We start from the raw sequence: 24,687 nt of genomic DNA on the forward strand, positions 1-24,687 counted from the left end.
AGGAAATGGGATCAGATGATAAAGAGTCTCCTCAGCCACTCATAACCTGAGTGAGATAAAAAGCTCCTGGAGGGTTTAGAGCAGGGGAATAAAATTATCTTGACTTATGGCTGCTAGATAGAGAATAGACCATTTGTGGGAACAACAATGGGAGCAAGGGCAGAAATAGGAAGATGAGTTAGGAGGCTGTTTCAGTAGTCCAAGGTTTAAGGCCTGAGTAACTCATTTATTGAAATGAGAGAGCCTCTAAGAGGAACAGGTGGAGGTTGGGAGCTTGGGTGTTGGACGTATTACGCTGGCAATCCCTGTTTAACACCCAGCCAGTCACATCAAGCAGGCAGCTGGATATGGCACTGCAGAGTTCACTGGGGAGGCCCGGCTGGAGATATCAATTTGGAAATCATGACATCTTCAGCACATAATAGTTAAAGCCATGAGATTTGATTAAATGACCCAGAGGGAGTGAGCATAAATAAAGAGAAAACCACAGACTAAGGAGTGGAACACTCCAGTGTGTTGGAGATTGGGGAGACAGGGAAGAACCAGCAAAGGAACAACTGTGAGAGAGGAGGAAGAGGAGTGTCCTAAAAACCAAGTGAAGGACGTGTTTCAAAAAGGAGAGAGTTGGGGCGCCTGGGTGGCACAGCGGTTAAGCGTCTGCCTTCGGCTCAGGGCGTGATCCCAGCGTTGCGGGATCGAGCCCCACATCAGGCTTCTCCGCTATAAGCCTGCTTCTTCCTCTCCCACTCCCCCTGCTTGTGTTCCCTCTCTCGNCTGTGAGAGAGGAGGAAGAGGAGTGTCCTGAAAACCAAGTGAAGGACGTGTTTCAAAGGAGAGAGTTGGCTCTGTCCCACACCATGGAAGTGGATCATGAAAGATGAGGACTGAGAATCGACCTTTGGATCTGCAGTACAGAGACCATGGGTGCCTTTAACAAGCACTTCGGTAGAATGCTCTGAGCCTGCCCCCTTATTGGAGTGAGTTAGGGTTTGGGAGGAGAAAAATTGGAGACAATATAAATGATTCTTATGAGGAATTTTGCTGCAAAAAAAAGGAACAGAAAATGGAGTTACAAATAAAAAGAGGATATAGGGTCAAGGCAGGTCTTTGGGGTTTTTTTAAGATGGGAGATAGTTCAGCATATTTATGTAGTGATATTATTGGTTCAACAGAGAAGGAGAGATGTGTTACAGAAGAGAAAAAGGACAGCTGCTAGACAGTGTCCTTGAATTGTCAGGAGGAATGAAGGCAGAGAATATGGCTTCAGATGCAGGCATATGAAAAGTGGAAGCAAATAGAAGTTATTTCAAATTGTTCCTGATTTCTTAGTGAAATAGGAAACAAGATGATCACTGAAGAGTGGGGATGGGAAAGACGGAGGTGGGGGTTTGAGGAAAGATAAGTAAAAGTCCTCTCAGAGTGTAGGAGAGTGAACAGAATGGGAAAAGGCAATAGGATTGCTCACTGGCAATTGAAGACAATTAGAAAAGAAAGTTAATTATGTATTATTTAAATATCTGAGAAAAATATATTTAGAAAAGAAAACTTTAATTATTTCCCTGTGCATCAACTTCATGTTTTTAATAGTAATGTCCAGGGGTACCTGGGTGGCTCAGTCAGTTGAATGTCTGACTCTTGATTTTGTCTCAGGTCATGATCTCAGGGCCATGAGATCAAGCGTGGTATCAGCCTCTGCTCAGTGGGGAGTCTGCTTGAGATATCTCTCTCCCTCTCCCTCAGCCCCTCCCACCCCACTCTTTCACTCTAAAATAAGTTTTTAAAAAAATTTTTAATAGTGATGTCCATACAGTTCCCTATTTACAGTGTTTTGTAAAGATTAAAATACATATTTTTGTAAAAATCAATTATTGATTAAACTATGCCTTTTACTGTAACTTATCCTTCCTGTGTTGTCATCTCTCAAACCATAATTTCCTGGCTTATTTCTTTATATCCTGCTCTCTTAGGACTAAACAATTATTGCTATACTGTATTTGACTTCTTAGGTAACAGTGTTTTTCTAGTGGAATCAGCTTAGGGTGAAATGGGAAAATGAGCAGCAAAATTAAGTAGAAGAAAAGGAATTCATCATTCCTTCTCGTGAACTTGTAAATATTCCCTTTCTGGCCTTCTTTACCATTTTATCTCTCTATTTGTGCAACTCAAATACTAAAGAGCTCAAAAATAGATCATCTTATGTTCTGTATTATCTCCAGGAATGTGAATCTGACAGTCTAGAGTTTATAGAGAAAGATGTTTATAACTCAGTAGAATAAACAGACCTTACCTAATCCCAAGATACATAAGCGTATTTCTCAGGAAAACCAAACCCCCAATATTTATTTTCTCTTTTCTCTGAATATCTGAAATCGTACACTTGTCAGTGGAAAAAGGGCAGTTCTAACACATCCATGCACTTACACATGCCGAGTATGGACTGAATAGGAAAGTGTTTAAACGAGATGTAAAAAGGAGATTATTTTTATTAGGGTGTATTTCAATATATATCATAAGTGTAAAATCACAATGCTTGAGAGCTGAAAAGAGTGTTAGAAGTTGTCTAGTCCAGTGATTTTTTTTTTCAGAATATTTAGCCACAAAGTCCTTCTGCTCAAATGTATGGTAAATCCCAGTATATAACATTTTTCTATGGAGGGGCAAAAAGATATAGTACCTTACTACCCCTGAAGTCTCCAAGGGAGCTTCACAAAGCCAATTTTAAAAGTATTATATAATCCACGTTCTCATCTTACTAATGAGGACACAAAGGCACAAAGCAGTTGAGTGACATGACTGAGTATTCGTCTGTAAGACCTAGTTGTAAGTAACTAACTGCTGGGGAGGCTCTTTCTACTCTTCTCTCGGCTTTTGTCTGTCTTTGAATTTTTCATAATATAAAGTTTTTAAAAACCTGCTAGAGAAACTAACAAGAATACAGATATTTAGCATTTTCAGCTTTAAATTCTAGCTTTGATATTTTATGAGCAGAGGATCTGTAACATGGCTTGGATTATTTTTCTGAAAGACAAATTTCATACCATAAGCCTGTATTTACACATAAGACAGCTGGTAAGTCAGGCTCCTAACTACCTGCCCTAAACTCTGTTTTATAGTTCTCTGCAACTCGTCAAATACCCACCAACTCTTGTGAAAGAATGAAACTGGCTGAAAGGAAAGCCAACCACTAGTGCTAATAAAGAAAAAGCATATTTCGAGAGAGAAATCTTGCTCCGCTGGCACCTGACGGTTTGGTGGTAATGCAGATCTAGGGATGATGTAATCCTCTTGAGTAGCTAGGGCTCTGGAGCATTCATATTCTAGAAGGAAGGAAATTACTGTTTGTCAGAATGATTTAGTGACTAGTATCATCTCCCAGTTTAATTCTTGAGACAACTCTGTGATGCATTATCCATATTTTTTTTTAAAGATTTTGTTTATTTATTTGACAGAGAGAGAGCCAGCGAGAAAGGGAACATAAGCAGGGGGAGTGGAAAGGAAGAACCAGGCTCCCAGCGGAGGAGCCCAATGTGGGGCTCGATCCCAGGACTCTGGGATCACGCCCTGAGGCCGAAGGGAGATGCTTAACGACTGAGCCACCCAGGCACCCCATCCATATTTTTTAAGTGAGGACCTTGAGGCTCAGAGGTTAAGGAACTAATTTGTTCAGGGTCCCAAGATTCACTCATTTATTCAGTACGTGTGCATTGATTGTCTACCTTGTGCTAACATTTACCAAACTAAATTAAGACCAGCCCCTGAAGGAGTCACTATTTATTTGGGAGATGGACACAGAACATATGCTCTCAAGGCATAGAGGAGAGAGTCCCTAACTACTTTTTCATAAAAGCCAGGAAAGTGTTCACTGAGGGCGGGTGACACTGAGCTAACTTTTAGAGGATGAATAGGAAATTACAAAGCAGAGGAGGTGGGTAAGGACACTCTAGGAAAAGAAAATGGCTTGCATAAATTTATGGCATTGTTACAGGGCATGAATACCAAGTAGGTAGTATTATCATTTTAGGTCATTTTTCGCATACTCTAAACATTACTCTGAAATTAAAATCTCATCTCTTTCATTCTGTAATTGAGCTATATTAAACAATTTCTGATAAGGGATACAAAAACATTTTCAGAACAAAAAGGGGTAATAGAATAAAAACTGACACATACTAAGCACTCAGTGATTATTTATTCAACATGACTGAGTTGTCTAGGGAGACTTCGGAGAGATGCCAAGGCCCAGCTAAGATTATAGATTGTAAATTTGCCTTAATATCATTCATTCCCCACGGATGTTGAATTTTCTCCATAATGCTTAGTCGCCCCAGTATTTGAGCAGCTAATGAAGAAGGCTAAAATTATCCAGGGTGGGGCTCTGCAAGGTTTTGGAGACTACAGAACAAGGGGTGCCAGATGGAAGGTATTGCTAAAAGTGTTGTGGCCCTGAAGTCAGGCTGGACAGGAAAGGACAGAGCCCAAGGGAGACTGAGAGAGGGGGAGAAGGGGAAGAGGCCACAGGCTGGGAGCTCTGAAGGCTGGAGAACAGGTCCAAGAGGTGGAGGGATGGAGACACTATAATCAGGCCACCTGTGAAAGGAAGAACAAAGGACCTGGCATTAAAAAGATAGGACAGGCGGGCATGAGTCATCATCAGTGATTAATGACTGTGACTGTAGACTCCATTCTTTGTAAGTGTATTTGTTTTGCATATTATTTTTCTTATGGAATATTGAATGCAGGATTGGGTTTTTTTTTTCCCCACTATTATTTTACATTATTTAAAAATCCAGCCTTTGACAATTGAAGAGATAGGTCTAGGCCAGACTGCAGAGGGCCTTGTATTACCATTCTAAGGAGTTTGAGCTTTATCTGGAAGGTGCTACTGAGGTGTTTTAAATCAAAGAATAACATGTTCATATGCACACTTGAGAAGGACCACAGTGACAGTAGCACAGATTGAGGGACGCAGACTAGTGAGACTCTTGTGGTCATAAGGTACAAAGAAGACCAAACTGAAGTAATTAGTGGAGGCTGAGAAGAGATGATGAATAGGAAAAATATGAGAGAATCCGTGTGATTTGGAAACTGATTGAATATGGAGAAATGCGACTAGGAAGGACCCAGAGGCAGCATCTAGGATTCTAATTTTGGTTATTTTATGGACCGTGATGGCATTCAGAGTCGGGGAATACAAGAAGAAAGCAGATTTGGGAAAAGAGGATGGCTTTAGTTGGAGATACAGTGACCTCAAAGTAGTTGCAGGACACATACTTGAAAATTTCCCAGCAGGGGGCGCCTGGGTGGTTCAGTCGGTTAAGCATCCAACTCTTGATTTGGGCTCAGGTGATGATCTCAGGCTCCTGGATCTCAGATCAAGCCCAGTGTTGGGCTTGCGCTGGGTGTGGAGCCTGCGTAAGATTCTTTGTCTCCCTCTGCCTCTCCCCATCCTCCACCCTATTCATGTTATAGACACATAGATAGATAATTTTGTTAAAAAAAGAAAATATCCCAACAGGATATGCAATTTTGGAATTTAGAAGATCTTAGGATAGAAATAATCTGTAAATTAAATAGATTTAATAGCAATCTGAAATGTCTCTGTCTTCAAGGGCCTGAATAGCCTGGGGATTCTACTGAGATAATATAGTAAGAATTAAAGAATTACCACATAGCATATGTACACACATAGTATATACACATATACACGTGTATACATGTATAGTTCTATATCTATATGAGCATAAGCACACAAATAACCACTACTTTGAAATGTACAATTTGTTTTATATTGCTTTACATTTTTTTTAAGATTTTTTAATTTCTTTATTCGACAGAGATAGAGACAGCCAGCGAGAGAGGTAACACAAGCAGGGGGAGTGGGAGAGGAAGAAGCAGGCTCACAACAGAAGAGCCTGATGTGGGGTTCGATCCCATAACGCCGGGATCACGCCCTGAGCCGAAGGCAGACGCTTAACCGCTGTGCCACCCAGGCGCCCCTGCTTTACATTTTTTTGTTACTGCTGCATCTGGCCGGTTTAATGTTTTATATAGATTAAAAAGATAAATTCTGTAGATTAAGGCAGCTGAATGACAATTATTGAACTGTCACGAAAATATTAAATTGTGGTGTATTTAATGTATGGCATTGGTGTGGCATTAGTCCCCCACCCAAGATGTCTATGTCCTAATCCCCAGAACCTGTGAATGTGTTGGGTTAAATGGCAAAGGAGAATTAGGTGGCAGGTGGAATTAAGGTACTAATTTGCTGACCTCAAATAGGGAAATTATTCTGGGTTCTCCAGATGGGCCCAATATAATCCCAAGGGCCCTTTTAAAGGGTGGAGGTATAATTCAAGGGAAAAGGTAATTGAAAGAGTGTCAGGGTCAGAGGAAAATGTGAAATACAGAACAGTCAGAGAGAGATGCAACTTTTCTGGCCTTAAAGATAGAGGAAGGAACCATGAGCCAAGGAATGCAGGTGGTCTCTGGAAGCTGGAGTGGACAAGGGAACAGATTCTACCCTAAAGCCTCCAAGGAGGAATGTGGTCCTGCCAACCCCTTGATTTGAGTCCAGTGGAACCTATGTCAGACTTCTAACCTACAGAAATGTAAGATAATAAATTTGTGTTAAGTGTGTGGTAATGTGTTACAGCAGCAAGAGATAACTCATATACTCAGGCTAATTTTTGGTCATCTTTATTTTGGAAATACTTTTTTAGTTTATTTTACTAATCTTTATTTTGGAGGTACTTTGCTAGTGTGCTTTGAATTTCAATAAATACAAAATAACAGAAACAAAAAGAGAATCGCCACATAGTGGGTCAGCTTCATGATCCCTTCAACCACCTTTCTATTTTACCTCAGGTCACCAAGGGATAGTCTCTAGGAAGATGTGATTTTTTTTCTAGACTATCAACCTCAATAGGTTGGGGATGTTTTATTTAAAAAAAAAAAAAAAAAGGCTCTTGTTAGAACTCGAACTTGCCCCTCCCTGCTTCACAGCTTCCATATGGAGATAGGAGCCTTGAATTAGCCAATGAAAATCTATCCATCACCTACCCCAGAGAATCCAGCCTGAAAAGCAAATCTAAACAACTGGAGTTCTTTACAGACTCCTCCTGGGGCAGGTGAGCTGTTTACAGAGAAGGTAAAAGATAAAACCATGGGTACCATTTAAGAAGTTAGCAGAGCCAACAAGAGAGCTTAGGCACCTGGAGCGGGAGGTGTGATACAACCTCCCCCCCCCACCTCAGATGCAGAGGGGCCTGATGCCCCTCCTCTGCCTCAGACACCTCCCTGCGCTGTCTGAGAGGTGACAGTTGAAGCATCCTCCGCTCATGGTGCTGGGGACGCAGGGACAGAGCCCCTCTCCCTTTCCCAGACTCCGTGAGGGCAGTGCCCTTTCTGGTCTCACATCTTCTGTTGAGTAAAAATCCTTTCTTCCCCTCATGAATCTTATTCCAGTTTTGAGGAAGCTCATACAGTATTCGTTGATTTTTATTACGCTCACCCTCAAAGAGGTAACATTAAGCAGCCACCTTACTAAGGCTGTGTACTGACTCTGCAACCCATCTTTAACACTGTTTCAAGTTTTCAGAGTTGCCCATCAATCAAGCTCTGATCCTTAGAAATATTTATTTATAGGCCTCCTTCTACATCGATGTCTATACCAATTGCTGGTGAATCCGAGTCTCTGGAAGAAGATAGAAAAGGTGGAGAGACTCTCAAAATCCATCTTGGAATAGCAGGTATGAGTGTGTGGTTTTTTCACTTGTATGACTTGACATCCTAAAAGATGCCCAAAGTCCCACCCAGATTTAAAATTCTGTGGCTTGATGAAATGGGCCAATAATTATCAGCAGAGTTTTAATTATGCAGTTTTTGGTTAAGCCAATGCTTCATTTGTCTAAAATGTTAGGCCCTGACAGATTAAGAGCTAAATGTTGCAGTGACACACACCCCCATTGTGTACTTCTGCCCCCTACAGATGTAGTGGGGTACCGCAGGAGTTTGCCCATTCCACATGCCCAGCAATCTGCCAGCCACCTGTCAGGTGTTGCTTCTCCTTCCTGGATCACTTTTCCTCTGTCAGTGGTCCCCAAACATGAGTGTACATCCGAGTCACCTGGTGGGCTTGTTAAACCTGCTGCTAGAGGTTTTGATTGGGTGGATCGGGGTTGGGGCCTAAAAATCGCATTATTGAGTTCCCAGGAGATACGGATGCTGCTGGGCCCTGGGCCACACCTTGAGAGCCATGTCTCCAGGCAGACCCCAGCCACAGTCAGAATCTGCTCCAGGAGTTAAAAGCAGGGTGGGGAAAATGTTAAGCTGGCTGAAGAAGAAGGACTTAGGAGCTTCCTTTCTTCTCTTCCTTTCTTTCTTGTGAGCCAGGTTATTATTTGAAAGAATGAAAAGAAAGTTGTAGTGATGCGATTAACATTTTCACCACCTTTCTAGAGTTGCAAAGACAAGGTTTGTTGTGGATAATAAGGACTACATCTCCTGATTTAGGATCAGTGAATCCTTTGCATACTTTTATTGTTTCCATTAGCTCCTTCTCTTCAGTATTTAAATATTCTGAATTCTTTCTTTAAAATAAAACACCTCACTGGCCCTACATCCTCTGTCTGCTGCTCTTCTGTGGGTTCGTGCTCTTCTTCCTGCAGCCTCCCCTCCCCTGCTTCTCCGTCTTCCCCTTTGCTCTTTCACACCTTTTAGAAGCAAACGTCTACAAAGAATATACTGTGCATTTATTCCTAAATACATATGCCACCTGGCTTCTGTCTTCTTCCCTGTCTTGATGTCTCCAGTAACATGACTATCAAATCCTGTGGGCATTTTTTCTGGTCTCACCTGACTTGACCATTTACTCTTTCTTGACCTTCTTTTCCTTTGGCTCCCGCCTCTCTGACCTTTCCTTCTCTAGCTTCTTGGAGGCCTCTTCATCTTCTTCCACCTTCCTCTTAAATACTGATGTTCCACAGAGTTCAGTTCCCTCTACTCACTGTTCCTGGGCAGTATCCTCTATGCCCTTGGATGTAGCACGTAAATGTAAATGGATCATGTAAATATGTATCAAACACTTTGATTTACTAATCTGTGTTGCCTCCAGACCTCCCTGCTAAACTCCAGGTGCACATTTCCAAATGCTTTCTGGGAAGGTCCACTTCATGTTCCATATTCTGAAATCCATCTGTTTGTTTCTCCTCAGCCAGACTCCACGTTCTTCCTGATCAGGTCTGTCTTGTCTTCATACCTCCAGGGGCACAGGAGCAATTCACTGCATGGTGACCGGGCGTCCTTAGGCACCTCAGGGTCCCCAAACCTGGCCCAAGTCTTCCTAACCCTTCCTCCCACATCTTCTGTCTCCTTATCCTTGCACACTCCTGTACTCGGCTATCAAGCCCTGCCACTTGTGCCTGCTAGCCACCTGTCACTCTCAGCTGGGTTATTGTGAAAACCTTCACTCTTCCACGCAGAGTTCATCCTGTTGCCAGGGTGTAGGTTTGGTCACATCACACCCTTGCTTAAAGCCATTGAATTATTTCCTTCTTTAAACCCATTGAGGGGCGCCTGGGTGGCTCAGTCATTAGACGTCTGCCTTCAGCTCAGGGCGTGATCCCAGAGTTCTGGGATCGAGCCCCGCGTCAGGCTCTTCCCCAGGAAGCCTGCTTCTTCCTCTCCCACTCCCCCTGCTTGTGTTCCCTCTCTCACTGGCTGTCTCTCTCTCTCTCTGTCAAATAAATAAATAAAATCTTTAAAAATAAATAAATAAAAATAAACCCACTGAAAGTCCCTCACTACCAGGCACCTATTCATCTCTCTTATCCCTTCAGTCATACCTGCCCAACTACCCAGTGTTCTGACTGTACCAATCTGTCTGCTCTCTGCAGATGAGGCAGGCGTGCTTTTCCCCGTCAAGTCTTGCCAAGGAGTTCCTCTGTGTGGTTAAAGACCTAGACTTAGCCTCCTCTATGAGGTCTTGCCCCCGCTACCAGGTTGTGTTCAATGTACTTGTCCTTTGAAGCTCTTAATAACCCTTCCTCAGTGCTTGCCACATTGTATTGTCACCGCTTCTACCTCTAAACTCTGAGCATTTATTTTGTACCCCCTGTATCTTATATTACTGGGCACCTGACTTGGTTACAGCTTAATAAATAATTACAGCTTAATAAATAAATGATTCAATAAATAAATATTGAATGAATACATTTTGAAAACCAACAGATAAAGGGATGAATTAAAATCTGAGCCAACTCTCAGAGTAAAAGGTTAGTCCTATATAATTCTTGATATGAACCAACACTTTGGGTTTCGATCTTGCTATAGCTCACTTTTGTGTTAAGGACCACTATAAAGCAGGACCAGGGATGCTGGTTTGGATTTATAGCTTGTGGCCTGTCCAGAAGTGAGAAACCTTTGCAGAAGGGCCAGGTCGCTCCAATAGCTTCCTTGTTTGGCAGCATTTCTTGGTCTGGCTGCATCCAGTATCATTTATAGAACTGCTGCTATAATTGCTGTGTTACTCAGTTGGTTTCCTTTTACTTCTAAGTGGAAAAATAGTTCTAGTTTCCGAATATTTCATGCTAATGAAAATGGCCACAGTTTTGCATTTTGAGGAACCTCGTTCTGGAAATACATAATTAGCATCTGGAATAGGCATATTATCAGGGAACTGCTAGTAATGGCTTTGACACTGGGTTGGTTTTTTGGTTTGGGGCTTTTGTGTTTTGTTTTTTTTGGGTTTTTTTTTTTTTTGTACATTTACTTTGAAACTGAATACTATAATCAATTCCTGAGAACTTTTATTCTCACTGCTACATTCCATGCTGTGTTGATTTAAACCACAGACATTTGCCCAAATTATAGCCTAGCACTAGCAGCACTAACATTAAAGTAACAAAGTGCTCTTTAGTTTACTGCTGGGATGGATTTTTTGAGAGCAAGATTGCCTCAAAAAGCACACAAAAATCTGGCTATTTTGTGAGTATGAGGATACATCCAACTCATTTTTATTAGAGAAATGCTGAACCATAAAAGCTGCAATGGTTTTATTTAAGATAGAATGCTGTTAAATCTTATGAAAAAAACTGTATTTCTTCAATAAACTAAGGTATTTAAGTTTTTTGTATTTTTTGCAATGCAGTTGACATTGTACCAATTTAAAAGGGTCTCTTTCACTTTGTAACTAATTTTTCTTGATAATGAACTTGGCACTTCATAAAATCTGCAGATGAGAATACAAACTGACCATTGACTTGTCGGCAGTCCTGGTAACATCGCGTTATGACATATTGCAGATCTTTCAACAAAGAGCGCCTCTGTTCCAGATGAACTTGGTGCCTGTGGACATTCCAGAACATCGAGCTACGCAAGCCAGCAGTCAAAAGTATCAGGTAGAGGCTAACAGTGAGGTTGAATTCCTTAGACATTTACTGCTCTAAAGGGTTATGTGAAATTGCGGGGGTGTGGAAGAAGAATGCTTGATTGCAATGTATTTGATATCCGTTATTTCATCCAAAGCACTCTTCTCTGATAGGGTATAGCTCGTGCCACTCCCGGTCATCCAGTTTTTCTGAGCTCTGCCACAGGAGAAACACCTCAGTGGGAAGCACATCAACGGGAATTGAAAGCATTCTAGAGCCGTGTGATGAAATTGAGCAAAAAATAGCTGAACCAAATCTTGATACAGCCAGCAAAGAAGATACAGCTTCAGACCTGCTCAACAGGTATCCTTCCAGTCTGTGTTTAAGTGGGGAGAAAAAAACAACTTTGTTCTCGTAACATAAGAAAAAGGAGGGGGAAAATGTTTTTAATTGTTTTCCAAGATGCCCAGTGAAGCAAGATTCTGTAGAATCTCAGCTGAAGCGAGTTGATGACACCAGAGTGGATGCAGATGATATTGTGGAGAAAATACTACAGAGTCAAGACTTCAGCCTAGATTCCAGTGCAGAAGGTGTGTGGGTAACATTAAATGTACATAGCTGTCTGCAGCCCAGGTCCGTGTGGTCTGTGCGCTCAACAGGAAAGGGGCCCTACATCACACTGACTGTTATATGTTGGCAAAATAAATTTGATTGCCCATGAAAATCTGAAGATAACTTTGTAGCTCATTTATTTCCAGGAATGGATATTAAATTTAGAAGAGAATGAACTTTAGTTTAAAAACATCAGTTTTAAAGAAAGGTTGTATTGTGTGTGCCTCAACATCCACCGTGTCTGTATACCTTACGGCAGATGTCTCCATCTGTTTGACAGAACTGGACACAAGTACTTCACATCACTGTGCAACGTGGAAGGTTGGGTGGTGATCTTGAGATGATAGTGAATAACAGAATCCTTTATTCCCTCCTCAGCATTTTCACTGAGGCTGAAAATGCACATGCCACCAGTTTGAAAGGTATAATTATTCACGTTGGCGTGAAGAGAGAGCAGTTAACAATGGACTTAGTTTCACTATGTAACTGGTTGTAAAGAGAAATAATTAAACCTTACTTGTGGAAATTTATAGGAAGAGATGGCTTCTTTACTCCATTTGAAAGAAAAATAGCTTTAGGGAAGTTGATGAGAAATAACTATGAGGAGGTCCTCTCATTGCCTGTTTGAAAACATGCCTGTAGCTTTTTAAGTTTTTTATTTCTTTAATAAAACTAAAATGTAAAATGGGAATTGAGTACAATAGGAATATTGTTTGACAATAATCTGATAAGTGTACCTACAACAAATATTTTACATGTGAATTGCAGAGGAAGGCCTGAGGTTATTTGTGGGTCCTGGGGGAAGTACGACCTTCGGCAGCCATCATCTTCCAAGTAGGTATGTAGTCCAGATAGTATCTTATTAAATAAAGAATACACTGCCTTTTTCTTTTAAATTTTCTTGAGTGGAAGATGAGGGGTACAAAGTTTATAACTGAGGCTAGAAGACACATACAGTGCTTCCATGAGAAGAATTACAGCTCTGAGTTTTCCTTGAGTATGTTTGAAATTATGTAAGTTTATGTGTTGACTTTCTTAAATGTGTTTTTAGAATGTATTAGTAGAGGACCAGAAGAGCATTGGGCAAGATGCAATGAAAAGGGATGTTTAGAAAAGAGTTCTTAGGGAGCGCCTGGGTGGCTCAGTTGGTTAAGCATCTGCCTTTGGCTCAGGTCATGGTCTCAGGGTCCTGGGATCGAGCCCCTCATCAGGCTTCCTACTCAGCGGGGAGGCTGCTTCTCCCCCTGCTTGTGCACTTGCTCTCTCTCACCTTCTCTGACAAATAAATAAAATCTTGAAAGAAAGGGAAGGGGAGGGGAGGGAAGAAAAAGAAAGGAAAGGAAGGAAAAGAAAGAAAAGAAGAGAGTTTTTAGTCTGATATTTTAGAAAGAGCAAAGCAGAATTACACTTCAGTCAGTGATCGTGTCTGTTGTGAGCAGTTACACAGCCACTCAACAGCATACACTTGGTATTAACCATTTTTTGTACTCCCCTCTTCTCCACCCTTAAAGAGTCTAACATACATACTAAGAACAGTTCAGAAAAACCAAACATCATTTTGGGAGTCTCAGATTCAGATGAAGAAAAGGCACCTGCCAGACTTAACATTCTGATTCCCAGCCCTGCAGCAAATAGTCGTGAGCACTGATGCTCAGAACACTTGAGGAATATGTACCCCCGATACTCGGTATTTCTGTGTAATATTTATGTAAAGTTCCAGGATAAGTCAGAGTTGTGTTAGGAAGCCCCCTCGGTCCGAGACACTTATTTTATTATCTAATACTCAGAGCCTGAAAGAATGTCTTATTCATTTGTTCCACCAATACTCATCTTAACTGAGTACCTTCTGTGTGTCTAGCACATTGCAGGGTCTAAAAGATACAAAGGATACAGTAAATATCTACAACCAGATGTGATAGGTAAGAGAGGGACATATAAAGAGACTATGAGGAAATAGTTCTTTTAAACTGGGGTTTTTAGAGGATATAAGCACAATTTATAGTTTTCATTAACTCTCACTGACCTATCCATTCATTATATTCAGTAACTATTTATTAGGCCAAGTTATGGGTGAGGATGCAAAGGAGAAAGACCCCGTTCACCCTCAGCTAGCTTATGTTCCTAGCACATAGGGTTGGCAAATTACAGCCTGTGTGCCAAGTTGGCCCACTGCCTATTTTTGTAAAAATAGTTTTGTTGGAATACAGCACTTATTTATGTGTTATCTGTGGCGGCTTTGGTGCCCCAGTAGCAGAGCTGAGTGGTATGTAGAGATCACAATGGCCCACAAAGCCTAAAATATTTATTACCGGACTCTCTGTAGCAGGTGAGATAGACAAACTAAGATGTATAGCAGTATAATAAGTACTGTAATATAGAGAAATAGAGGAGACAGAGGGAACAGAGATGGGACCTCACTCACACAGAGAAAACTTCCTAGAAAGTCGACACCTGAAGAGACTCTTGGGGAGAATTAAAAGGTAATTGGGGGTTAACAGGTGGATATGAGGAAGACAAATATTCCTGCTAATAGGTTCAAATAGAATGAACTTATAGGCATAATAATTAGAAATTATGTAATAGTAAATATGTAATAATTATAGATAACACTTATTGAGCATTTATTTGTTATACCAGGCACATATATATGTTTCATTCAGTTCTTAGGTTCTCTCTTTCAGTACTCACAAAGTACTATTATTAGTTTTTAAAAAGAGAAAACAAAGAGGTTAAAGTAACTTGCCCAAAGCCTAAAAACTAGTAAGTGATAAAACCAAGATTGAAACTCCAGTCTCTCTGAGTCCAAATGCATTCATGGTAGCTAGCCATCATACCTTGCTAGCTTGTGAATAATTTAACCTACTTAGGGAGTTGCCAGTGAATAAGAACTTCTGAGGAGGGGGCATGGGAAGGGAGCTGTGGGACATGAGGCTGGCAACAATCTCAGAGCCAGGTTGTAAATGACCTCTATCACCGTAACAAAGAGTTTACTACCTTTTTTTATCACGTGTACAGTTTGATCATTCTTTGCAGGAAAGTGATCTATCAGAGGGGCATTTTAGAAAACTAGCCATAATTTGGAGGGCAGGGGGAGGGAGATCGGAGCAAGGAGAGCTAGTAGCAAGGAAAAGGTAGAAAAATAACATTTATGAGGACAGTGATAAGTATAGTAGAGGGAACATGTGTTTTTGAGTTAAAGAGTTTGGGTTCATATCCTAGCCAGACTACTTTGGGGTCCTTGGTAAATCTTTTAACTTCAATGGAACTTTAGTTACCCCTGTTGAAAAAAGGGGATAATCATGGGATTGATTTAAAGAGTAAATGATATAATATACTCAGTAAGCTCTATCAGTTATTAATTTAGGTAGAGGAACAGCAAGCAATACAGTTGGAACCAAAGTAGTAAATGTTCAAAGGCACAGGCCGTCTCTTCTCTCGTTTCAGACTGCGCAGGGTCCAAGTCAGACTTCCACCCTATCTGCTTTACTGATGTTACCAACCTCTGTAAGACTTCTTTTCCTCACCTGAAAAATGGGAGTGATAAATGTTACCTAACTCACAGGATTTTACTGAGGATTAAGTCAGATAACTTACGTAAAGTATTTAGCACAGTGCCTAACCCAGGACAGCTCTGAGTACATGCTAGTTGTGTACATTGTTGTTATTAAGAGGAAAGAAAAATAATTTCCATTTGAGAGATAATCTAGAACCTAGGCTATAAAGGCATCCATAATTCTGGGTCCCACCCCCTTTCCAAATGAATGTTAGAAGAACCCTCACCCAATGCATGAAAGCCTGAAGTGATCATTAGGGGTTGAAGTAGATGATTAATGTCACATGCCACAGAAGGGCTGAGGGATGCTAGAGACAGTGTATTATGGTGAAAAGAGAATGGGCCGTGCAGTCAGACATGGGTTTCATTCCTGGCTTAGCCACCATGACCCGGCTTGGCTATAATGCTGACAAATTATATCTTTCTTGCCACAAAAAGACACGCCGCTGGGGTTAACGACACAGGTTCTGGAGTTGGGTTCCCTGGGTTCAGTCCCAAGCTCCACCGAGTATCAGCCGTGCGTCTTCGATAAGCTACCCCACTTCTCTCTGCCTCAGTCTCCTCACCTACAAAGTAGTGACGATAACGGAACCCACCTCGTAAGAGTTATAAGGCTTAAATTAAGTGAGGTAACACAAGGAAATGACTAAAACAAAATCTGGCATGCAGGAAACACTCAGGTACTTAACATGCACTAGTTAACGGTCCCTGTTGCAGAGTTATCGTGAAGTCCCCAGCACAGTACTTGCATACGTAGGCTCTCTGTCACTCGTCGGTGTGTATCAGAGAAACGGATGTGTTAGCATTAGATCTATTCTGAGAGAGAAACTGGCAGCACAAGATGAAACTAGAATTGTTTACTCGGGCACTGAAGAGGCGCAAGAACCATACATACCTAGCTAAGAAAGTGAACCCATGAGACTGAAGAGAACAGAGCAACAAGCAGTAGAGACTTGGGGAGGCATATCCCCAGTAATCCACTTGAAGCCTGGTGGAAACAGCCTGACCAGCCCAGGGATGCCTACAGAGGTTGCGGGGTTGCACTCCTTGTTTGTCTTGGAGACATTTAGCTCCTGACAAAAAGTCTTTCATTTCTCTTCCTCTGTGTGATTTATCTTTCATCTCTGGCCATTTTTAAGATTTTATCACTGGTTCTTAGCAGTTTGGTTATGATGTGCCTTGGTGTGTTTTTCTTTGTGTTTATTCTACGTGGGGTTCATGGAGCTTTTTGGATCTGTGGTTTACGGTTTTCCTCAAATTTGGAAATTCTCCAGTCATTATTTTCACCTGCCCTTCCTTCTGTTATCCTCACCTACAGATTCTCGCCCCCAGTCTGACCTCTGACCCCCACACTCAGAAAGACCACCTGTGTTGGGGTTCTCCCTGCACTGCAGGCTGGAAGGACCCTGAAGGAAACCGCTTTGGACTTTCTTCCTTGATTTCCCTTCTCTCAGGACCGGTCCTGTACTGCCTGTTGTCTAGTGTGTGAAACTGTTGTTTTACATGTGCTATAAAAATGTTCTAGTTATTTAAAGCAGGAGGGAAAGTGGTTCCTGTTACTCCATCATTGCCAGAGTAGAACCATTTTAGGGCCTCTGAAAGCCAGTGTACAGGGGCAGCGCTCAGCAAGGTCCCTTCAAATTCTGATTGTCTGCAGCTGTGAGTGAATGTTCACAGGTGTTCTGTTGAGAATGTTCCTGTTTCTTCTGCAGAATGAATCTGTAAGAACAGGAGCCTCTGAGCAGTCAGTTGAAAAGTCCAATTCAGTCCACAGTGGTCTGGTAACCAGTACATTACTCCCATTTTTTAGAATTTCCTCTTAAGATTCCATATGGGAAGAGATCAGTCATGGTGGCTGCTTCTGGTCTTACTGATATTGGGCATACACAGAGTGAAATGGTCAGGTAGTGTAGCCCCTGGCATCTTGACACAGGAGGAGATGGGTACTGGTGATAACTTGAAGCCATAATACCCTCCCCTCCATGCAACACCACCTCCTCAGCTCCCCTTCTGCTTACTCAGGGGGGCTCAAGGATCCTCACCTAAAAATAAACCCAGCTGCCATCAGAAAGACACTGTGCTTTTATAGACTTGTAGAAAACCTTTATCCTCCCAGATGAAGGAACAATAGAGGGAACATGTGTGTTCATTCCATTACAACATAGGGACAAGGTACTAGGTACATCAGTGGTAACAAACCTTCTGTTGATGAGGCCATTACTTCATTTAAATATCTGTTTTAGTCACAAAGCTTGCAAATTTTAAGTTTTTAGTATTCTCCATATTTCATTAATAGAGGTCAGTCAGTAGCTGGAATATCAGGGCAAAGGCTAAGCTGCTATAACAAAGATAACCAAAAATACAATGGCCAGGCTGATGAGACAGCTTTGCCTCAAAAGGTGATTCACTGACCCAAGTCCCCTCCATTTTGCCTTCACCATCTTCCCTGCCTTTTGTCAAACTTGGATGGCTACCAGTCCAGAGCAAGCAATTTCTCTTTAAGCAAGTGAGACAGAAGTTGACACATCCCCATTTATGTTCCATGGGGAGGGAAACCGAGTCACATGCTAACACCTGTCAACAAAGGAGTTTAGGAAATGTGGCCTCTAGCTGAGAAGTCTGTACAGCCTGTAGCCAGTGAGTCACATGCTAACTAACACCTGTCAACAAAGGAGTTTAGGAAATGTGGCCTCTAGCTGAGAAGTCTGTACAGCCTGTAGCCAGAACCATGAAGAGGGGGAGGATAGATTTAGGGGGACAACCAGCAGTGTGCCAAACCAAGCTAGTGAAGAAATATACCCTTCTTCAAGATCACTTCACTTTAGGGGCACCTGGGTGGCTCAGTCAGTTCAACATCCAACTCTTGATTTCAGCTCAGGTCAGAATCTCAAGGTTGTGGGATCAAGCCTCCATGCTCAACAGGAAGTCTGTTTCTCTCTCTCTCTCTCTCCCTCTCTCCCTCTGCCCCTCCCCCTGCTCTCACACTCTCTCTCTAATAAATCTTGAAAAAAAATCACTTCACTTTAAATCTGTATTACACTGGTATAATTTACATTACTGACCACGTACAAAGACATTGGCATGGGGATGCCTGGGTGGCTGTCGGTTGGTTAAGTGTCCACCTTCAGCTCAGGTCATGATCCCAGGGTCCTAGGATCAAGCCCCACGTTAGGCTTCCTGCTCAGTGGGGAGCCTGCTTCTCCCTCTCCCTCGCCCCCCCCCGACTCATGCTCTCTCTAGCTCTCAAATAAATGAAATCTTTAAAAAAATAAAATAAAGACATTGTCATGTTGACTAAAAGAATTCTTGCACTTTCTAGAAAGGTACATTAAGACAGCACACACTAAAAACAATCACCTATTAACTCTGCAAGCCCTGGGTAAATTGCCAGTCAGTATGTACTCTTGGATGAGATTGATTTTTAGGATTTATATATAAACATGTTTCAAGAAAAGATGTCTTGCCACAGGTTAAGATTTAGGAACAATACTAGATTACTGTAGGAATAAGTGTGACTAATCCAATGTACTGATGATAAACATTTAGTATTTCAAGTATTTTATGTCTGTGATGTCTTTCAACTGTGTGGAAATCAAATCTAGTAGAAAATGCCTAATGCACTCTCTCTTTGAGGGCAAGGTTAACTAGAACAGTTTCAAGCATTACAGCCCAAGACCTTCAAGTGGTTTTTTTCCCCTCCTGTTGTAGGGCAGGGTCCGGAGCTTATGAACAAGTTGTAATCAAACGCTAGAAGTCAAGCTGGTGAACTGCGGCTTCCCTGGGGGTGTGGGACGTGGGCAGTCCAGCTGGCAGGCACTTCATTCAAGCACTTCGGAGAAAATGAACATAGTTGACAGATGAAGCATGTTCCTCTATTCAGAGGAAAGCCAACACCGATTTCTTCTCGGAAAGTGCCCACCACCATCCTGTCCCACCCACCGAAAGGGAACATCAGAACTGTAGCGTCCAGGTGCCGGGCCACACGTCGCTAGCTGCACATGGCTTCTGCGGCCACTGCACAGGATAATGAAAATTCAGAACCTCCAGGTGTGGAAAACAAGGCTCTCCGTCTGAGTATGGTTCCATACTGAAGTATAAACTGTAGCAGAGGTGCTCAACAAGTTTGGGCTCTGATTATTTAAGTTGAATGTTTGGGAGGTAATAAGTGAATCATTTGAACCTTATAAATTCTGTCCAGATAGTTATCATCTCTTAAGGAAATCTTCCATATTCTATCCTACCTACAGTATTGTACTGTTTATTAATTCTTCTTGATTAAATAATTGATATAAAGTTTGGGTGTTCATGTTTGGGGGAAAATATTATACCACAATTTAAACATGTAGAATGCTCAGTTCTCACCGTATCCGTCACAAATGGAGTAAGTGTGTTTAAGTCTGAGGTACGCAAATGAGTGTAATGCCGTTATTACGCAACATGTATTGTTACTAGTGAATGTTAGATGAGCTGCAGAACTCCGACTAGCACTATAGATTCAAGGTAAGTTTAATACTTAATAGGTTCAAGGTAAGTTTAATACTTAATAGGTTAGGCTCCCATAAGGCACCTTGAGAGCTGTTCTAACTGAATAGTATCTGCTGGTTTCAGGAATCTGAATTCGGAACAGGAGGAAAATTGTAGCATGATCAGAAACAGTGGCCTTTCTGTGTAAGTTCAGACTTCTTTCTGAAACTGAAAGTTATTCCAAGGAGGTGGCGGATAAGACAGGGGACAGCTGCTTGACATTACTGACATGGACTCGTGGTTTTCTATTTTAAACTCCCCACAATGGGATACTATGTTTTTGTCTTTACTGTAACGGTAGTTGTTTTGAGACAGTAGAATATAACATAATCCAGTATAGCTTTAAAGGAAAGAATATCTGATCTGGATCCAGTTTAACAAGCTCAGCAGACAGACCATCTTTTTATCAGGTGGGAAGTTTTTCTGGTCTTCCATGACAAGTTTTAATGTTCTTGGAGTCACTCAGTCCCTGAAGAAAAATGCAGATTCTATAGAACCAGTAATTCCCAGTCCTTACTTTCAAAACTGTGTCCAAAAAAACCGCAATATGTTAGAATAACTTTGGTCTAGGTATATTTGTGTTGGCAAAGTAAGGGGAAAATATATTAAAATATTTCAATGTCCAAATGTAGAGCTTTGGAAAAATTTTAGTAGTTCATGTTAGGGTTTTGGGTTTTTTTAACATTTCAAGGATTGGGTATTCTAAATTAATCCAGTTCTGTTGCAAATAGAAATTTTTAAAAAGGTGAAACCCCATTTTAGAATCTTTTGAATGTTGAGAGATAGGGTTTCTGAGTCATTAGTAATACTTTTGTTATTTTATTTTGACGTGAAAAGAAATTGACCTGACCATTTTAGTCTAACCAAGGAAACCGTTAGCTTAAGTGGTAAAGACTTGCTTGTTCTCTGTGATTAACAAGTGAACTGATCCATCCATTATATATTATGGGGGTGGGGGAGGGTCAAAGTTTTCAATAGATACGAAACTAGTGTTTAGAGATATTTATGACATGTTCTAAGATATTTTTCTATTTTCAAAATATTTCTAGGCTATATTTTTTATTGGCACTTCTGCAAATAATTTTGCCATTTTGAAAATGATAAAAAACTATCGATTGTAAGCGAGGTTCAGTGAGGACATTCTTCAGATATGTAAAAGGTACTTTAATCCAGGCATTGCCCGTCTTATCCTTGCCTGCCCTCAGCCTGACAACTTTATACAAGACTGGCTCTCAGTATTTAAAAGGATGTAGCATTATTTTTTAAAAACAAAATGTAGAGATCTCGAAAAGCTAAGAATCATGCCTCTATAATTTTAGCAGCCACCAGATACATCTTGATTTATGTAGTAGGAAATCATTTTAATAGAAGCATCGATGAGGGAAAAGTCAGCCCAAGTCTGCATTCATTCTCTTTTGTGTGGCAGTGGTGGGCATACTTTGCAATCACATTTATTTACAGCCCTCTGGAAATATTTGTTAAAGTTTGCTTAAATGTCCACCTTACTTTCCTGGGTTTTCTTAGACCATGTACTGTTTAGCTATATCTTAACCATGTAGTTATTTTTAAAAATTGCTTTTTAAATACAAAGTGCACTTTTGGTTCCATTTGGCGTTGAGAAAATTGGATTTGAAAAATTTGATCTTAATAAACTGGTCTTTAAGTATTAAAGTCAAATTTCAAACCACCCAGTCTTGGAGAATTTGCAAATGTATATCATTGTCTTTTTCTAATCCTATCCTAGAGAAAGATTAATGGTATATTGAAGCTATTTATTTGTGGTCAGATAAGGAAGTCTTAAATACCCTGTTTGAGGGAAATACAGAGGCTGGTCAGAAGCCCACCCACTTCCTGTGACGAGCTGGTAACTGAGACCAGAGAGGATGTCGGGGGTAGCACGGGCAGAGCAGCCCTGGGCCATCAGTTTGCATTTTGATAGTTGACTCCCCTTTGTGGTGTGGAAGGCTTCCATATTCAGCAACTGTTGTGGATTAGTACTTAAAATCTGAATAAGTCTTGACCAAGAATCCTAAAGTCCACCATCCCGTTGCAGGAAAATACCACCAGAGCAATGATATCCAAACTAGATTCTTCTGTTTTGTTTTGCTTTTGCAGGAAGACCGTGAGCCATCAAGGTCCACCACTTAGCCCATTTGTTACTAGAAGGAAAATAAATCTTCAGCTAACCTCCAACCAAAACATAAAACATCCAGAAGTAACGTTAGACTGAGATTGCCACGCCAAGTCACTTTGCAAACTCAAGCTGACAGTATTAAGTATTTCATTTAAGTACTCTGAAGTGTTAGGCTACCTAACACTTATATAATCATATATAATAATGCTTAAAAGAGACTGGGCTTCTATGATGGGGCTGCATTTTATTTTAACAGGTCTAACTGGGACAGTTCAGAAATTATACTTGGCCAGTTCTCTTAGATGGTACGTCATGTGAATATAGTCAAGTACTGTGACTGAAATTACTAATGGCCCTTTCTGTGTTGGCTTAGGTACTATGCATAATTTTAGTAGCTGAGATGTTTAAGAATATAAAGTCTAAAAATATAAAGGATGAAATAAGTTTAAAGCCTGCTCTGGAAATAAAGGCCTTATTATGTGATTTTTCATAAGAGAATATATACACAGTATATTTTAAATAGTCATGTGGGTGGTCTCTAGCTACTCCCTATGTGACAAAGCTGGCAAAATTTTTTATTTATAATGACAACATAGTCTGCATTTACAAATGTTTATGTTCATCTCATATATATATATATAACAAAATTCTCCTGCTGATATTCATTGACCAAATCCCATGCAGAGGAATACTTAGGATATATTGTTTGATTGTTTTTTGGAAATATATCTTATTCTGGAAGTTGATAAAACTTGTGAGTAATCATGTAAATGTTTATGAAAAAAATTGTTATGGAAGTGATTCCATTAGTATTGTTCTAATACTTGGAAAATGACCTTCATATTTATATATTTCTTTGTTTTACTGTACAATTATAAATCCAAGAAATTTTTTTTACAAAAAAAATTTATTGTATTTGTAATAATGTAAAGGTGAATCTTATACCTGTTCAATAAAAATCATCTTAAACTTTACAATGTGTATACTTTAAAATGTCAGTTAAGATTCTGTCAGAATCAGTCAGATTCTTGCCAAGGTAAGAAAACGTAAATGAAAGGATCGGTATAACTTCTCCCTAATGGGTTTCCAACCCTCATTTATTACCAGGTGGTATGGCACAGACTTGAATCCTCCAGAGAAAGACCCTTCTTTGGAATTCTGAGCTTCACCCTGCAGTGGGGGGAGCATGAGCTCTGGAGTCTGAATTCAGGCTCCCTTCTGAACGTGTCTCTAATCAAGGACGGAGGTAATATTGTCACGAACTCTCCTGGGTGACAAGCAGGAACCCAGGAGCTGTTGGGAACACACCACAGTAAGCGCCCCTGTCGAGGCAGAATTCACTTTTGTGCAGCATCTGGTGCACACCTTCATGCTGGTGTTACACACATGGAAGATGCTCGGTCAGTGCGCCACTACTGGAGGGTAAGGTCCTCACTTAAATGATACTCGGTGCCACCACTGTACAGACTGTTCCTGCCTCTGACTAGGTCCCCACAGAGGAACAACAGCACCGGCACATTCCCTCTACTGATATTAAAATTACAAGAGCAATTTAAGGAGCGCTAGTTCAGTGTGGGTTTGAACCCACATCTCTCTGCAGATTGCCAATGGCTTTCCTGGACAGTGCGGATGATGAAAGCTTATGTGCGCTAAGCAGAAAGACCCTGTGCGTTGGGGATAACTTCGTGCCAGATCACAGCAGAAGCTGGCAGGGCCCTCTGATCTGCCCTCATCGCAGGCATGGAGTTCCCAGGCCCAGCCTCCTTGTGACTTACCCCTTTCAACACCCAGTGTTTCTTTCTCCCTCCCTCCCTCCTTCCTCCCTCATCACATTTTACTCCTTCATTCCTGTACTGTACCTACACATCACACACCTGGTATGGAAAAATCTTTCTTTATATCTGCAGATAGGAAATATTAGGTGGAGTTAATACATCCCACATTACACACAATGTAACAAAAATTTGGGAGGCAAACAGAAAAGGCTTACATTTGGACATTCCCTGAGTTGATGACATCTATTCCATATGGCCCCGTGACAAGGAAACAAATGTCAGAGACCTTCCCTCCTGAATGACTTTAGACCCCGTTCCTATGCACTTGACTCCTAGAGATTTCTCCTTAACCATTTCTCTTAAACTGACTTTGCCACTAGATCTTTAAACCATTTAGCAGTGATTTTCCAAGTATAATTGCAAAAAGCTTCAAGTTACTTTGCCGCTTATTTACACCGGGGAGTTCTGAAAGCAAGAGTGCTATTACCTTTAAGTGGGAAAAGTATGCCACCTTGTGGTATTTAAGTTCAGTAATTCAGTTCAACTCTCCCAAGTGACCGTGTGTCTGCCCTTCTTTCCCAGTATTCTATGGGATTAAGACAAAAGGAAAAATACATTTTTTCAATACTAATTTTTTAAATCAACTCTCCGCAGAACATGGGGCTAGAACTTACAACCCCCAGATCGAGTCGCATGCTCTAACTGAGCCTACCAGGTGACCCT

At 41.0% G+C, this 24,687-nt stretch overlaps 1 protein-coding gene across 5 annotated transcripts in view; it reads left to right on the top strand.

Annotated features, from left to right (window-relative positions):
- FAM102B (family with sequence similarity 102 member B) overlaps positions 1-23,154 on the top strand; it is an 87,360-nt gene extending 64,206 nt beyond the window's left edge. Inside the window, exons 6-12 of one of the 5 annotated variants that reach the window (XR_004623342.1) lie at positions 7,645-7,748; positions 11,301-11,396; positions 11,540-11,729; positions 11,829-11,956; positions 12,747-12,816; positions 19,240-19,578; positions 22,171-23,154. Coding sequence is in view for 4 of the 5 variants with exons in the window: in XM_034654005.1 (XP_034509896.1) it covers positions 7,645-7,748; positions 11,301-11,396; positions 11,540-11,729; positions 11,829-11,956; positions 12,747-12,816; positions 22,171-22,285 (703 nt within the window). In the remaining variant the exon portion in view is untranslated. Of the gene's footprint in view, positions 1-7,644; positions 7,749-11,300; positions 11,397-11,539; positions 11,730-11,828; positions 11,957-12,746; positions 12,817-19,239; positions 21,743-22,170 lie in introns of those variants that run through there. The other 4 variants (XM_034654005.1, XM_034654008.1, XM_034654006.1 and 1 more) reach the window with 4 other exon arrangements.
- Positions 23,155-24,687: the final 1,533 nt, after the last annotated feature.

This window comes from Ailuropoda melanoleuca, chromosome 2 (assembly GCF_002007445.2).
Source record: "Ailuropoda melanoleuca isolate Jingjing chromosome 2, ASM200744v2, whole genome shotgun sequence".
In the NCBI taxonomy this organism is placed as follows: domain Eukaryota; kingdom Metazoa; phylum Chordata; class Mammalia; order Carnivora; family Ursidae; genus Ailuropoda; species Ailuropoda melanoleuca.